A 17,087-nucleotide genomic window follows, 5' to 3' on the forward strand; every position below is an offset into this window, starting at 1 on the left:
TTCCACGTCATAGTCAATATTGTAATTCTTTAATTTATTTCCAATTATTTCTTTACCTTCAGTTAAATTACCATATTAAAACATAAAAAAAAAAAGTAAACAAATAAATGATTTTAATGTATAAAGGTCTTACGCATGGAAACAGGTGGTAACAAAATACGGTCATAGTTTCCCGAAATTGGTATGCCCGGATGGAGAAAATGGGCTAGTAATAAGCACAAAGAACCTCAACAAGGTACTCAACGTCGACCCGACCCAAGAGACAATGACGGTACAGAGCGGGATGATACTAAACCAATTCAAAGACGAGGCCGCAAAAGTGGGCCTAGCCTTACCATATTCTCCTTATTGGGCCGGTGTAACCATTGGTGGTATGATCTCAACTGGGTCCCATGGCAGCTCTTTACGCGGCCTAGGTAGTGCCGTGCATGACTATATCGTTGGCCTTACGATTGTTAGTCCCGGTGGCCGTGATGACGGTTATGTTAAGGTTAGGAGACTTGGTGCTGGAGATGATGATCTCCAAGCGGTTAAGGTCTCGCTTGGTGTTCTTGGTGTCATTTCTCAGGTATGTGTTATTTTAGACTTGTTTCACGCCAGTTTTATAATGAATTCTTTGAGCATACACTTATATTAACGAGTTTTATTTGAAATAATTTGAGCTTCATTATGAAAATATTGGTTTTAAAAAATTATAACAGAACTCAAGAATAGTGTATATATAAGCTCAATCAGATTTTAATTTTAATAAACATAAGCTCGGTTAGATTTGTTATGGGTGTACAATGCTCATGTACAACAGGTTGTATAGTAGTATTTCTAGTTTCCCGCTTACAACCGTTTTAATAAAATATACTCGTATTTTTTTATGAAGGTGACGTTTAAATTACAACCCTTGTTCAAGAGAAACCTTACATTTACAAGCAAAAGTGATAGTGATTTGGGAGACGTAGCGTTGACTTTCGGACAAAAGCATGAGTTCGGAGATATGGTATGGCTTCCGAGTCAACGTAAGGTGATCTACAGAATCGACGACAGGGTTCCTGTCTCGACTCCTGGCAACGGTGTTTATAAATTCAGTCCTATGCGCTCTATTCCAAAATTTGTACTCGAATCTGTTCGAGCAGCAGGTAACCATGCCATACACATTCTTGTATAAGTCATTTTATCGTAAAACCAATTCAATTAATTACTCGCTCCTCATAAATTAAGTTTTTTAAAACATCAATTTATCTCGCAAAATAATTCTTTTTTGGTGACAGTCACGATAGGGTAATTATGCCCTGAGCAACCTTATTAAGAGACTTAGGACAGTGACTTATAGAAAAACAGTGATCAAAATACGTGGATTATTTGAGTCGTCAAGGGATCGTAAACTTGTTAAAGAATATGACTAGATGATGCCATTGTTACAACATTTCAGAGGAGATAGAAGAATCACTGGGACTGGACGAAATAAGATGCAGCAATGCAAAGGCCATTAACGCGGTTCTTCTTGCGAGTGCTTATGGACTCACAAACAACGGTAACTTTCAACAATTGTTGTTTTTCGAAAAGTGATATGTTTGAGTAAATAGTAACCACTTTTTATGACTAAAAAATATTTTTTTTTCTCAAATTGGTCACTATTTACCAAAAAAACACGAAAAAGACCGTCATATAAAAGAATTGTTGTTTTTCGAAAAGTGAGTCGGCATTTGTTTTTCAACAAACACACGTTAGAAGGCATACAAATAGGCTTTGGAATACAAGTCAGGCTAAGGCCTAGGAGTGTAAACAACCTCATTTTGTTATTGAAAATGAGATGGTTTAATGCGTTATACGTATTTTACGACTCAAAAAAATGACAAATTTTCCATAAAAACAAGATGATAAGAGTTTTCCATAAAAACAAAACGATAAGATTAGAAGACATTATATTTTTTGAGTTTATTACCTCAAACTTTATTTATTTTTAAGCATATGTATGTTTTTTTTTAGTTTATTAAAATTTATAAGTTAGATTTTAATTTTTTTCATTAAAACTCAAATTTTACTAAATTTATATGTAATATTTTTGAGTTTTATTGTAATTTTTTAGAACTTAATATTTAAGTAAAGGGTAAATTGATTATTACTCCCTTATATAATTCACTTTTTGAAACTTACTCCCTTATATAATTTTTTTCGAAAATTACTCCCATAAAATATAACTCTTTTCAAATATTGCTCCCATTCAGTGATTTCGACCAAACAAAAGAGAAATATTTCCTCCAAAATTTGAAATTTGGTACTAATTTTTCTTGCATATGACTATATTACCCTTATCCTTATTATATGCTTAATTTATACCAACTCTTCCTCCCAAATTTGTTAAATTATTTTCCTCCTAAATTTGTTAAATGTTTTTTCCCTCTCGGTGAGGTTAAGTCTTCAAATAATAAGACTTAATATAGTTAAGATTTTAATTTTTTTTCAAATTTTAAATGAAATATTTTTATTTTATTGATTTAAATAGCAATATTTGATAAATGTTTTTTATGAGTTTTTTGAAAAAAATTTTAAGGGAGAAGTTTAAAAAAGTATTTATAAGGAGTAATAATCAATTTATCCTTAAGTAAATAAACTCCGAAACTTTATAGTAAAACTCATAATTTTTAAAACAAAACTCAAAATTTTTATTATAATGCTCAGAAACTATAGAATTTGTGGTAATACATCAGATGTATAAAGTATAATCCACCTACTGCGATTCTATCCGATTAGAAGGTTCCATCAGTCCGAACATCTTTTGCGGTCGCAGCCAACTCCCGTAGTCCCATACAAACCTAAAAACTTTCGTTACATTCGAAATTCCAACCTGGTAATCTCCTTTAAAGTGGAAAGGATGACTGCATGAGTAGTTAAGTCGGCTCCTATACAATATGGTCAAGAAACTTGCGATCAACCGTTTCCAACTAGGTCACTAACTGAGAATGAAGAGCGCAGAACCAATAGGTGTTGGAGCAGGTGCAACAGGTGCCGAGGTACCTTTCTTTGGTTTCGGTATCTGTCCCACCTGCTTTGGCACCTATTGGTTCTGCCGCTCTTCATTCTAAGTAGTGGCATCATTGGCATGGATGGAGACGGTTGATGCCAAGTTTCTTAATCATGCTGCCATAGTAGCCGACTTGCTAAATCAAGGAGTCCTCCTTAGTCCTTTCTGATTTAAAAGGAGATTGTCACGTTGGAAATTTACGATGCAACGAAAGTATTTAGATTTTTATAGGCGTTGGCTGCTACGGCCAAAGATCTTCGGAATGATGGCACCAACTAGTCGGATAGAACCAACCAAATAGTGAATATATGATCAAGTAGTACACTTGAGCAATACCTCGTTCTTTCTTAGTAAAGCGGACCTTGTCGAGACCTGCACGCAGTGGTGGAGCGAGGGGGGTCTAGCAGGGGCGCTCGCCCCCGCTGGCATTTGAAAATTTCGAAATTTTTAGTTAAAATTTCCAAATTTTCCCTAGGTTCCCTTATAAAATTACCATTTTGCCCTGTTGAAAATTTTCACCCCGCTGACTTTAAATCCTGGCTCTGCCACTGCCTGCACGCGAGATCAGACGTTGTGGTACTGCAGCAGTTCCATCGCAGGCATCAGTGGCGGAGCCAGAATTTTAAGTCAACGGGGCAGAAAGGTAATATTATAAAAATAGAAAATTTTAACTAAAAATTTCAAATTTTTTAAACTTCGGCGGGGCGACCGCCCCTGCTAGGCCCCCTCGCTCCACCACTGGACGGCATCATCACCATTAACGACTTTGCCATCCGCGGTTGATTTTGTACTAAACCTTCTAATTACATGATGCAGATTATATATTCACAGGATATCCTGTTATAGGTTATCACAACAAGATACAAGCATCAGCAGGATGTCTAGACGACACAAAATCGAGTTATTGCGGGTGGGACCCGCGAATAAAGGGCGAATATTACTACAATAACGGGTTTGCTGTACCAATGAGCAAGGTAAAGAGTTTCATCCAAGACATACAAAAACTCGTCAATGAAAAACCAACATCCTTGTGTGGTCTAGAGATGTATTACGGCATCCTAATGAGGTACGTCACCAAGTCATCGGCGTATCTTGGGAAAGATGAAAACGGGATTGACTTCGACATAACGTATTATAAGTCTCGACAGCCCTTAGGCTTGAGGCTTTACGAGGATGTAATTGATGAGATCGAGCAAATGGCGATTTTTAAGTATAATGCTTTGCCACATTGGGGAAAAAATCGGAACGTAGCGTTTCAGGGTGTGATTAGTAAGTATAAGGATAGTGGTAAGTTTTTAAAGGTTAAGGAAATGTATGATCCTTTAGGGTTGTTTTCGAATGAATGGACCGATCAAATATTGGGTTTGAAAGGGAGTGTTGCGATCAAGGGAGTCGGGTGTGGTCGAGAAGGGTTGTGTATTTGTGTCGATGATACTGATTGTGGATCGGGTTATAGTTGTCAAGGTGGCCGGATTTATACCATGGCTAGAGTTTGTAGAAAAATTCAATAATGTTGGTAAATCTGAATAAAAATCGGAATTTACGTCTCAGCTGACTACTAACATAATCTAAATTATGTTGGTAAATCTGAATAAAAATCGGAATTTTTAGTTAAATGTTTTCGATTTTTATTCAGATTTACCTTATTACATTAGTAGTCCGCTGAGAGGTAAATTCCGGCAGGCTCTCAGCGGACTACTAATGTAATAAGGTAATTCTGAATAAAAATCGAAAACTCTTAACTAAAAATTCCGGTTTTTTCATTGCATTCATGTATCTGCAACTAAGTTAAGTGTTGTTTCAACCAGTGAATGAATGCTTGTGCTGCATCTGCTTAACCCCACTGTACCGGAAAATATGTTGAAACTCTCGAGCTCTGAGGTTGTGTCTAAGACATTATCCAGTTCATGCTCTAGACCCAGGTTCTTGAATATGACAATGTTTGAAACCGCGTCTTTCATCATCCATATCGCAAGTTCGATGGTAAACCTGCGGATCCTGGGGAATCTGGCTGGTGGGTATTGGTGTTTCTTCAGAATCTGAACTAGTAACTCATATTGTTTTATTCCGGCTTTCTGAAATATGATGTTTGATTCGCCGTTGTTAGTGAACTTTAATGCACGCGCTGCTAATCCAACCATTACTTCCTGAATTTTATCTTCTTCTGAAATGATCATTCTAAGAACCTGTAAAGCGAAACAGAGAAGATAACTATGATTATGACGGAATAAGGCAATATGAGCTCGTTAACTGTCTGCACTGCTTTTAACTATGAAGTAAGGCAATAGGATAACTTACAGCTGGGACAGCGTCTATGACTCGCCTCAAGTCGAGGAAGTAAACTTCCGGACTGTAAGTGCACAGATTACTTATTATTCTTGCAGCATTTACACAAAGAACAGGAACTTCCAGTGCTCCGATGAATTTTCCCAGCGCGTCCAGTTTCAGGATGCGCTGACAATTTTGCTTGCTTTCCGATGCCAACATGGCTAATGCTTCTCCTGCTGCACTTCTAACCTCAGCTTCACTTTCAGACATATCAATCTTCAGGAAAATGTTCAGCAATCCGCTCAGTTGCATCATCTTCCATTGCGAGATTTGTAAGTATTTCAATTCCAAGTTTCTGCAACTCTGGATGCTTAGCTTCTCTCCATACCTAAGAATATCTCTAATGTTACTCACAGTGAAAACATTTTCTGAAATTTCTCTTCGGAGCTGTTTTCCTGTAGTACCCGTTGTGCTTGATAGCATATCGAGTACTTTCAGGGATCTTTTCACAGTCATAATCTGCGACATTGTGACATTTTCATCCTTCAAAAGCATTTCCCCTGCACAAGTAAACTCAATAATTTTCGGTAACAGACCTCTGGTGTTCCCTATTTTTCCGCAGTTATCATGGTCTCGAGCGAGCTTCTTGAGAATCGAGAGGCCTAAATGATTAAAAGTCCAAAACTCATAATCTTCGCGATCTGCAATAAGCATCGTAAAAGAACCTCGTGATTGATACTAAACCTAGCGGTCCAAACTCGCATTCCTCATTCACCTCATCCAGTACTTTACAGTAATTTACCATGATCTCCCAGTAAAGTTTTTCAAGCAAAAACAACGAGGCTTCCGCCAATGCCAAACTGTAGAAGATCAGTAACGCGGCTTCTCTGTTTCTTTTATCTGAATCACCCTTCTCTACGTCTCCAAAGTTTCGTTTTATGATCTTAATCATAGAAAGAACTACACATATGACCGCGGCCAAAACCTGCACCCATTGAAAGACTTTACTAATATTCCTCGAAACAAAAACCCACCAAGGAGCACAACTGTAGCCCATATGAACTCAAGGGTTCCTAACCCAGTCGCGGTTTTCTCAAGCACAGCAAGCCGTATGCTAAAAGAGTTAGTCTCTTTTCTGGGGCCTCAACCGATGTTACTATAAGAGGTAAGGAAGTTGTAGCATTGTCGCTTTCTTGCTTCTCGTTGCTTGCCTCGCTACTAGTAGTTTGAGGCTCAAAAATGGTGCTGCTTAGTTGCTTTAGCTCGCTCACGCGCAATTGAACATCTCCGCCTTCATCAGAGCTACGTCGATCCATATTGATTTCTTGAGGTCTATATTTTACTCGATTTGAAGTCGTCAGTTGGTTTGAAATGGGAGTTTCAGGTTCTCTTTACGTTTGATTAAAATACTCCTTATTATAAATGAATAAAAATGTAAAGAACGAGATGAGACGAAGAGGGGAGTAATAAACAGGTAAGTTGGTTATCAATAATGGAGAGGAAGAGGATGAATCATGGGCACGTTTTTTATGGCAAGCTGGTTTTTTCTGTTGTACGGCCGGGAGAGCCGTTCTCTGTCTCATCTCGTGTCCCATATTTTCTCTGACACTTTCTCCTGTCACACATCACCACTTCGCATAAAAAAATTACTCGTGATTGTAAAAATTACAGGTGGTGATGTGTAGAATAAAAGTGGTGGAACAGGAGATGAGATACGAAATAAACAGGTGACTTACAATGTTACGTACTAGTTAATCTAGCTGATATGTACGACTTCAGATTTACAATGTAATTTGTATCTTTTTCCACAATTCCTTTAGTTGACAACCATTTCAAAGCACGAAAGTGATAATTAAACCGCTTAACTTTGCTTAAGGTCAAATAGCCTTGCAAGTCTTGGAATAAGTAAGCTTGTATTCCTTAACATGTGCACTAGCGTCGAAATCGGAGGCGTAATGATTGAGATATAAATTTAACAATATAGGTAAACTTATTTATTCTAAGATTCCTTGACTTCTTAAAATATGACGGAATGAAGTGAAATTGCTGCCCAAACAATTTGTCGTTCTTCGATTGTGAAATAATATTCTCGTCCGAATCATTTATTATTTGCCTTTTTTAATTCTTTGTGAGTGGTATTTTTTAATCAAAAGTAAACAAATGATTATGACAGTACTTGACTAGTTTGCAAATAAGTTACAGAGTACCAGATTTAATTGTTCCTTACCTTAGCGAAACAACCAAAGAGAAAAAAAAACAGAGGGTTCTCGCTAAGTTGGTAAAAAGTGTCGTTTGAGTACAAAATTGTTATAGTTACAAGAAATACAATGCCCATATCCCGTTATTCCTCTCAATTTATTAATTATTATTATTAAAATTATAATTACAAGGAATACATATATGTATACGATCCAGAAAAGAGCAGTGCTACAAACTCGAACTCCAGCATCCCAGCTCTTCTCGCCGAAAGGTTTCGAAGAATGAAGAAGGGCTCAATCATTTTGAGGAAGCAGCATCATCTTCACTAGGTTTCTTCACACTTTGCCCTTGTTTGTTTGCCCCCGCGTGAATCTGAGGATATAACACAAGGAAAGTTCAGTTTTTGTTCCAGATTTATCCAGACAATTGAAGCAGACAAAATTGCTTTCGTAGTAAATGCTCGGACTTAATTTAGTCCCCCCTACAGAATACAGAATGCAGAAAACAGAATGCACACATAATAATACTATAATAGTCACTTGACTAGAAGATACAAATGTAAAAGTCAAGTTAAGTTTTCGTGATTCAAATTTCCCTCGTATATTTGTGGGTCGGGGAAGGGAGCCTTGGCGCACCGGTCAAGGTGTTGCTTAGTGACCGTGAGGTCACGGGTTCAGGTCCTTGGAGCGGCCTCTTGCCAAAATGGCAAGGGAAGGCTTGCCCGAGTTACACCCTTGTGGTGGGACCCTTCCCCGGACCTGAGCCTAGCGGGGACGCCATCGTGCACCGGGCTGTCCTTTTTTTTTTATTTGTGGGTCGGGGAACTTTGTTGTGGAATTATTATTTTTGTCAATGGTATTGTAAGTCAATGTTGAAGATAGGTAGACAGCTAGTAAAGATCTCTGGATGACTAGCACCACATATGATTTAATCAATATTGACCCACCAAAGAAATACTGCTACTCGACCAACGGAAACCATAAAAAGAAAGCCAAAATGGCCATTAAAGAAAGCATAGGAAAGGATTATATTGAAGATATAGACATTTACCATTGCCTTTTGGCTAGTTAACCTCCGAACAGAAGGGGCACGTGCAACTGAAGAAGCTGCAGCGACTGCAGCAACACGTATCCTGCACAAAAGGGTAAAATAGTCAATACAACTGTTTAAAATCAGCAGAGGAAGCTAATTGACTTTATACTCAATGTTACATACCTTCTATGAACATCAATAAATTCATCTGTTTCATCAACAATCTCCTCCTAGATTTGGCAAAGACAGTAGACAACATCATACACAATTTTAAAAAAATGCAGAAGAGCTAAAGAAAAGGTGGATCATAACGGTCACGGCCTCTCTGTGTAATTAACACGGGTAAGGATGCATACATCCAACCCCTCATACACAGTGATTTGCAGGAGTCCTCGAGGCAATAAAGTAAAATTATTTAAAAAAAAAAAGACAAAAGGCAGAAGCACCTGTAGAAGCTCTTCAAATACATCTTCGAGAGTGATAATACCAACAACTTCTCCCTCCTCAATCTCATCCGGGGTATAAAGCATAGAACTTGGAATCCCTTCAAGTAGTTTCGTCTGCCCGTTTATCTTTTCAATGTCTACAACACTCTCTGAATTTTTATTTTGCTTGGGCAACAAAGGAGTAGATAAGTTAGAATTCACATCAGTGATTTTACGGTGACCAGATTCTTTATCATCACTTAAAAGTAGAGGTATATTGCTTTTGGACTTTGCCTTCACCACAACGGCCATATGACTATGACCTTTTTGAAATTCGTTAAGTATGTCGTACAAAGGCATGTCAGCTGGTACCCTGAAAAGAATGCCAAAAAATTACGCCCTCTTTACATAATATATACTCATAAAAGGAAACCTTATATGTTAATGTATACTATCACACCTTGGAACCTTTCTGATGGTAACTGCACTGACAGGGGTCTCTGTTTCAGGTCGTACAGTTAGAAGTGTTTTTACCTGATAGTAGAAAAAGAGCAAAAACTCAATAATAAACCAGCTCTATACAACCGTCACACTATTTTAAAACCAAATTCATGAGATCAATGCACACATTCACATAATGAAGCAAAAAAATCAGGTATCTGAACTTCTGACACTCACCAGAAGAAGTCCTATAATATTTTTCGGTGTTCCAGAATAAACAGGAACTCGGCTATGTCCTCGAGCCAGGATCTTTCCCATTGCTTCCCTGAAAACAGAATTACAGCCAAGTAAAAAATGAAGCTAGCATTTGAACAATCCTCGTACTATAGAAAGAAACAAGACATAACCCTCGTGTACTTTTTTCAAATTCTGTAAAATCGTGTATCCACCAAAACAGTAGCAACCAAGAATGCAACAAACCAAATTGATGTGGTCGTGATAACCCAATCATACCTCTTTGATCTTGCGGTACATTTTCCTATGTTACTTGTAGTCGGTTAGAAGTATGTGATATGAGTGGGTGTACAACTGTCACACGCAACTATTTTTAAAAAATGCTTCACGTTATGCCCATAATGAAGTGCCTATGTGTAACTAGTGCAACTGTTGAGAGCTCAACACGGGATATATTAGCTGATATAAATGAGCATTACAAGACGACACACTACCTTGAAATGTGAGAACGAGGTAAAATAGGAAAAGGAGAGAGTATGGTTTATGAAGCAATAAGCAAAGTTGATAGTTATGCTTACCAGTCTAATTTTGCGTTAACATCCAAAGAAAATGTTGAGTCAATTGGTGTCATTGCCTCTTGAGCTGTCTGTTTGCAGTAAGAATAACAAAATGATCAAAGTTACAACTTCACGTCATGTAAACAATTCATTGCGACCCAGTAAAACTGCATGATTGCTAAAGATTGCAAGCCACAAAGGTTCAGCTAGAAACTTTTGGTGGGTGGGGTGAGGGGTTGTTTTACAAAAATGAGTATAATACGTGTTGAACAAGGGATCAAGATACTTTGATGATGTGTAATTACATTTTTCTCGAAAGAGGAGTCTACATTAACCAGTTTCTCGCCTTAGAATTATAATAGACCGTGTTATTTACTTCATACGATGGCTTATAAATCAAATGGCAAATAGACAACCTACTGCCCAACAAGACTACGTCTTGTTATTCAAAACTTACATCGTGGAACCACAGTTGATCTTCGTTTGCTAAATTAACAGAACTTAGAGACATTTGGATTTTAGAGAGAGTTAAAATCACAGGAATTTAAGCAGTTACCTTCTCCGTTAAATCTAATGCTCCATTGATAATTGTTGTCTCATCATGTGTAAGTTCGCCTCCTTTTCCAGCCTAAGAAAGACAATAATTAATCTAAGTAATTCAGCAAAGTTCTCATCATGAAAAGGCTTGAAGATAGACTCATTGGCTAGAGTCACTGCCAAAAGTCCGCCCTGTCAGGTGGTAAGTTATTTCCAAGCAAGATACTTTACCTCTTGACCGTGAATTGAGACGAGCGCTTTTAATTGAGCTCTTCTGAAGAGAGCTTCATCATGACCTAGTACCCAGTCCAACACCTGCAATAGCATCATGTACTTCAAAACAACAACATAGTATTTGTTCTCATAAACAATGCATGAGGTGTGTGCCTTCGCCCTGAGGGATCGGTGCACTCGGGCCTTTTAAAGCTAACGTGAATATCAATTAGAAATGTCAGGGATCAGCTAAATGCCAACTAGTATTCAGAGAGCCACCGTGAATAAACAATGAGATCCTTCCTTGATAGTAACAGGCAAGACTATATATTTCACACACGGAAAAATATCAGCTACTGAAAACATATACTTCCTTCCTATTCACTCATTTCTTCCCTCTTTCCTTATTCATGATAGTCGTATTTTCTTCCCTCTTTCCTTTTTTGGAAAGGTTTGTGTGGTCCAAATTCAATTAGATTGGGGTAGAGTGTTTTGTGTGGTCCAAAATCATTTCCTTATTTCTTTGCAAGATAGAAGAGGGAAGAAATGAGTGAAAAGAAGGGAGTACTTAAGATTGGCAACCAAGATTTGGGTGCACAAGGCAACCAAACAGTTTGAATCCTAGTACCTTTATACATGCACAACGGATAAGCACTAAGAGAGGAAACTTGCCTTTCCAATAGGGTAAGATATTGGATAGGACACAATCATCAATATGCGTACGAGCCACACAAAATTTGCACCCACAGCGAGGCCATATCTAGAACATATTGCTTGTGGAATAACCTGAAAGAGAATCATACAGTGAATACTCAGCCAACAGAAAACAGCCATATAAGAGAAGATTGACTATAGATGTAGTATACCTCCCCAAAAGCTAGGACCAATGTTACAGATAAAATAATAGCTAGATACTGATTGAAAAGCTTATCCAGATATATTGGAAGTGCCTGCAGAAAATTTTGAAGCAGTCACAATGGGAAACTCAACAAATCCGAAGTCAAACACAATGCGAGAACATGCTAATCTTCACTGGGAAGTGAAAAAAAAAAAAAAAAAAAAAAAACTTGTAAGACCAACTACAGAGTTTATGAGGAGACCAAACAAGTATAACACCTATTTTCCTTTCCCTCAAAACCTGGACCAAGTATCCCCTGGATCAAACGAAGTAACAAACATCCACATATTTCGACTTTAAACAAGCATTCAAATTTGTTTGACAGGTTGATGCAGAATAGACGAGGTACCAAATCAGAAAAGTGTTCCTCCAATCTGATGTAAAAGTTTACACTCGTTTTGTCAGCTGTAAAATAAAAATTTCTACAATTCTCACGTAGAACACATCGTCTCATCAAACTCTCCAAGACTCTTCTCAGAAGCACTCTAAGTCTCTAACAATGTCTAAGCTCTAGAATCCACTACACAATTTGATGAAGTTCATTACTAAATGGACAGTTAGACAGCAAACCAGCCAAGGCCCAGCACTTGACAATGAAAAACAAAGTAACTTTCCCTTAGAAGGGTATGAAGAATACCTCCATGGCACCCGCATTGCACAGAAGCAACGTAACGAGAAGTTGGTGCTGTTTTTGAACGACAGGGAGAATAGCAGCTGGATAAAGACATTTAGATCAAGTTAATCAATGCGGCATTAACAGATCCTCTATTCACCATAACCACAAGCAGGCCAAAAGAATTTCATCATACACCAACTCCGAAATTATATAGAGTAATTGCTTAAATTAAAACTTGCTTTACTTCAACAATCTGCCGCCCCATAACATTATTTAGTCAAATAATCAAACCTCTTCCATAATTCTATTAACATAAATACCAAAATTCTCATCACCTTCAGCAACGTTTTTCATAGTATACATTACAAGCAACAATCAGTCAACTCCATCAATCAAAATATACACTAATTAATCCAAAAAAGTTAATATTTCCATGTAAAGAGTTGAAATACCCTTAATATACATCTTCACTCAAGTAAAGTCGTGCCCCCATTTGGACCCTTCAGTTTCCTCATAATAGACGGTAATATAGGAAGGTTAAATCTAACTTGACAGAGAATGTGATCATTACTCTCGGACAAGCCAAAATGGAATAGACGGACAATGATCATTCTTTTTTAGGATGAGAATATTAATTTCAACATAGCTACCAAAATGTATCGTTACTTAGATCAAGCAATTATACATTTATAGCCACCACCATAAATTCAGTGAAAGAAAACTTGTGCCAGTTTCATAAGTCATAACACTTAACATCATCCAGAAGACACAAAAAAATCACCTGAAATAAACACCGTGATATAATAATACAACACGAAAAGTTTTGTGATTGCAAAAGAGCTCAGCTTCCTTCCTTGCTAAAGATCGTCACTACAATCAAACTGAATACACCTAAACCCACAACCTCAATTCCCCATTTTCATTCTCTTAAGCAAAACGCAAAATCTCATTTAAAACCGTCTTAAGTTTTCCCCTAAGGCCTTCAAAATCCTAGACTGACCCTGGTCACTACCATCATAATATCAACTACATACACCTAAAGGGTAAACCCACCACCTCAATTCAATTTTCATTCTCGTAACCAAAATGCAAAATCTCATTTAAGACCTTCTTAAACTAGTTTTCGGCTCTTCGCCTAAGTCCCCTAAAAATCCTAGACACGACCCTAATAACTGCAATCAAAGTGAATACCAACTCCACACAATTAAACCCACTACCTCAACTTCCCATTTTCATTCTCTTAACCAAAACGCAAAATCTCATTTGACACCGTCTTAACTCAGTTTCCGCCTACGGCCCCTAAAATCCTAGACACAACCCTGATCACTACCATCAGAGTGAGCACCAACTACACACACTTAAACCCACAACCTCAATTTCCCAATTTCATTCTCTTAAACAAAATGCAAAATCTCATTTAAAACCATCTTAAATTATTTTTCGACTAACTCCCCTAAAATCCTAGACACAGCCCTGATCTGCTGATCACTACAATTAAAGTGAATACCAACGACATACACTTAAACCACAACCTCAATTTCCCATTTCCATTTCCTTAACCAAGACACAAAATCTCATTTAAGACCGTCTTAAATTACTTTTCACCTAAGGCCCCTACAATCCTCGACACGGCCCTAATCATTACAATCAAACCGAATGCCAACAACATAAACTTAAAACCCACAACTTCAATTTCCCACCATCATTTTCCTAACCAAAATGCAAAATCTTGAGACCGTCTTAAGCTTAAAACGGCCTCCTCCCATGTCAAGTGGCTCACCAAAGCAACACTAGCTCTAAACAAAATAAAACATTACCTTAAACTACACAATAACAACGATCAATACACAATGCAAAATGCAAAATCTCGAAACCGTCTTAAGCTTAAAACGAACTCTTTCCATATTAAATGGTTAAACAAGAAAAACAGTAACTACCCATTTCATAAAATTATCCAAAAATAACAAACAGAAACTTAAATTAAACAAATTAACAAAAATCAATGATCAAAAACACACAAACCAGCTTGTTTCTGTTCAGAAGAAGAACCACTACGCTTAAGAATCTCCAAGTCAACAAGATTTATAGACATCAATCCTAAAGTCAACCCAGACATAAGCCCTGCAAATAGTACGAGGAAACAACATAATCCACCATATATGAACCATGTTGCTGTTCCAAACTCAATTTCTGACCCTAATACGTCGCCGTTTCGGAGTGCTAGTCTTGCTATTGCCACTGCATTAAATATTTGCATTTTAATGGTGAATTTATTTCTGGATTTTGATCGGAGATTTTGTCAATTGTGTTTGTGATTTGGGTTCTTCTTTGGGAATGTAATTGACTGATTGAGACTTTGGGAGTGCCGTCTTTTCTTGAAATTAGTATATGGGAGGATGTTTTGATCGGATATCGAAACGGGTCTCGATTTTCGAGTCAAATAGAAACGTAAAAAAATTAGATGTACCTATGTACATATCCGTCTTGGTTAAAAACATTTTACATATATGTGAGACAAGTTTTTTCGTTAATCTCTAAACATTTTGCTTTTGTTTTATCTATTCTATTTGACTAATTTCAAGTTTAAGACGGATATTCTCGTCTTAAACAACAATTTGTGAACTCTTACATGTCATGTTAGCAGCCTTACGTCGTTACGTATCATAGTTTAGGTTTCTACAATCATTTAACGAGACTAAAATCCTCTCCATTTTATATAAGAAGTTTTTTCTCCCAAATTAATCTTTAGATAATTTATCTTTCTGTTTTATGAATCCATTACTTTTCAGGGTGAAATTACAACGGTTTGGATAACTGCGTGATTAAGCCTGGTAAAAGAAAGTTGAAGGAAATAAAAATGAGAGAAAATAAAGACGATTCAAATTGCACTTAATAATAATAACATAAGCAAATAAAATATACAGTTGTTATAAAGACGACGTACAATATGTATAACGGTTTTACGAGATACTAGTAATATACGAGCTCAAAGTTTAGTTGTCGGCAAAGACTTTTCGTTGTTTAGCTTTGTTTTTTTGTTGATAAGTTGTTTGGAGTATTAGAGCTTCTTGCTTATCAATTGATAAATTATTATAGGAAGCAAAGGCGATGATACCAATGAGAAGTCATTAGAGATTGATTAGAGATTATTAAATCATTTAAATGCGGATTTCGTGATCTATTGATAAGCGGTTAGTACGATTTAAGGTTTACTTGGAATGAGTGTAATTATTAAGGGAGTAATGAGAACTAAAATAAGAAGAAATGGGAGGAAATTGGTGGTTAGTGGTGATTGTGGAGGATGGAAAGAGGAGGTGAGGGAGAAATTATTACAAGTATGCCTTAAATCGAGCTTTATTAATTCATTTTAGCTTTATTACTCCCTTAATTATTACTCCAATTTCAAGTTGCCAACCATATGGAATAAAAAACTCTTCCCGGATAAATTTCTTGTTCGTACGTATAACGTAATGGAGTAAACATTTGACAAAAGATAAAATGGCTTGAGATAAATAGAACACATAGTAATAGTTATCCAATCTTCATGCCATCACCTCTCCATGATCTACAATTGTTGATTTATAGCTTGGAGAACCTTTTCCACTGACCATTCACCATTTCACCATATGGGAGTAATAGTTCACCCGTCACCTCCTCTTTTCACCCTCCATTGCGAGTTTACCACAACTAACCACCAATCTACTTTTTATCTTATTATTCTGGTAATAGTCACCCCATGCCAAGCGAGTCCTACGCAGCAAAGGCCAAAGAGACAAGAACAACTTCATAGTACAATGCAAGTTAAAAAAAAAAAAAAAAAAAAAAAAAAAAAACTGTTCAAACTGGAGTTTTTAAATTTACCTGAAGCCTAGTTAAGTTGTATTTAACGGTTCATATTAATACTATAACCATTACAGAACCAAGAGATGTACGGTGAAGGCAGCGTTCTTGATACCAAGGAACATCTGGTAGCATCTGAACCAGCAAAGAACTCCAATGTGAGAAGAGTCAAACAAGAGAAGAAAATAGAGTTATAGTACAAATTAGATGCGTAAGCCACTAGCAAGATATGATAATCAACGTTCTACACGCTTGGCATAGCAATCAAAGATAACAAGGAATCTTACCAGCTTATGCATATGATACTAGCATTGAAAGTAGAATCCTGACTAAGAATGAGAAGGATAATTAACAACATATAGATCTGATTTGATGTCTTCTTTGGAGCATTGTACAATTTTTCCAAGATAGGCATTAACTGTTTTAACATATTAAAATAATCAAAACTGAGTTTTTAGTAGACTACGTACAGGACAATGCAATTATTATCTAAATGATACTTGAAATACAAACTACTCCTTTGCGGTTCTATTTATGTATTCCGTTTCTTAGTGTCACCATTAATCGTTTTTGTTTACTAATAACATATTCCGGTTCTATTTAACATATTCCGGTTCTATTTACAAATATTTACTAATAACATATTTTTTAGCTGCAAATTTTTATCATAAAAGTCATTGAATTTTAACAAATACGGAGTATTTACTAATACTCCCTCCTAGTCTGAGTGTTGGTTCCTCTTTCCATTTTCATGCTAGTCGGGTGTTGGTTCATCTTTCCTTTTTTGGTAAGTTTTGTGTGGTCTAAACTC

General features: G+C 36.8%; 2 protein-coding genes, 1 long non-coding RNA gene and 1 pseudogene across 3 annotated transcripts in view; 1 reads left to right on the forward strand and 3 right to left on the reverse strand.

Moving 5' to 3' along the window:
* The window catches only part of LOC141619037 (L-gulonolactone oxidase 5-like), a 7,460-nt gene extending 2,854 nt beyond the window's left edge, over nucleotides 1-4,606 (forward strand). The window contains exons 2-5 of the mRNA XM_074436073.1: nucleotides 146-568; nucleotides 875-1,130; nucleotides 1,424-1,525; nucleotides 3,833-4,606. Of these exons, the coding sequence (XP_074292174.1) occupies nucleotides 146-568; nucleotides 875-1,130; nucleotides 1,424-1,525; nucleotides 3,833-4,527 (1,476 nt within the window). The 3' untranslated portion in view covers nucleotides 4,528-4,606. The remainder of the gene's footprint in view (nucleotides 1-145; nucleotides 569-874; nucleotides 1,131-1,423; nucleotides 1,526-3,832) is intronic.
* Nucleotides 4,607-4,785: 179 nt separating this feature from the next.
* LOC141620966 (uncharacterized) lies at nucleotides 4,786-6,600 on the reverse strand (annotated as a pseudogene).
* A 931-nt stretch (nucleotides 6,601-7,531) lies between these two features.
* On the reverse strand, nucleotides 7,532-14,811 carry LOC141619038 (DUF21 domain-containing protein At4g14240-like). The gene is made up of 13 exons (XM_074436074.1): nucleotides 14,459-14,811; nucleotides 12,458-12,534; nucleotides 11,789-11,872; nucleotides 11,595-11,708; nucleotides 10,941-11,024; nucleotides 10,729-10,800; nucleotides 10,194-10,261; nucleotides 9,619-9,706; nucleotides 9,401-9,474; nucleotides 8,962-9,313; nucleotides 8,699-8,745; nucleotides 8,534-8,615; nucleotides 7,532-7,855 (listed from the first exon to the last, which is right to left on the reverse strand). Exons 1-13 carry the CDS (start codon nucleotides 14,691-14,693, stop codon nucleotides 7,781-7,783), a joined length of 1,452 nt encoding a protein of 483 aa, XP_074292175.1. The 5' UTR covers nucleotides 14,694-14,811; the 3' UTR covers nucleotides 7,532-7,780.
* A 1,056-nt stretch (nucleotides 14,812-15,867) lies between these two features.
* LOC141622486 (uncharacterized) lies at nucleotides 15,868-16,750 on the reverse strand. Its single transcript, XR_012532983.1, has 3 exons — nucleotides 16,564-16,750; nucleotides 16,298-16,411; nucleotides 15,868-16,186 (listed from the first exon to the last, which is right to left on the reverse strand). It is a non-coding gene; the product is annotated as an uncharacterized LOC141622486 (long non-coding RNA).
* Between the last annotated feature and the right edge of the window lie 337 nt (nucleotides 16,751-17,087).

Source organism: Silene latifolia, chromosome X (assembly GCF_048544455.1).
Source record: "Silene latifolia isolate original U9 population chromosome X, ASM4854445v1, whole genome shotgun sequence".
NCBI classification, from domain to species: Eukaryota; Viridiplantae; Streptophyta; class Magnoliopsida; order Caryophyllales; family Caryophyllaceae; genus Silene; species Silene latifolia.

What these genes read in the sequence shown, in the direction of transcription:
- LOC141619038 (XM_074436074.1), bottom strand. Translation starts at nt 14,693, where the DNA reads ATGCAAATATTTAATGCAGTGGCAATAGCAAGACTAGCACTCCGAAAC. An exon ending in TATCTTACCCTATTGGAAAG is followed by an intron (nt 11,025 to 11,594) that starts GCAAGTTTCCTC and finishes ATGCTATTGCAG; the next exon opens with GTGTTGGACTGGGTACTAGG. An exon ending in TTTATTGATGTTCATAGAAG is followed by an intron (nt 8,616 to 8,698) that starts GTATGTAACATT and finishes CCTTTTGTGCAG; the next exon opens with GATACGTGTTGCTGCAGTCG.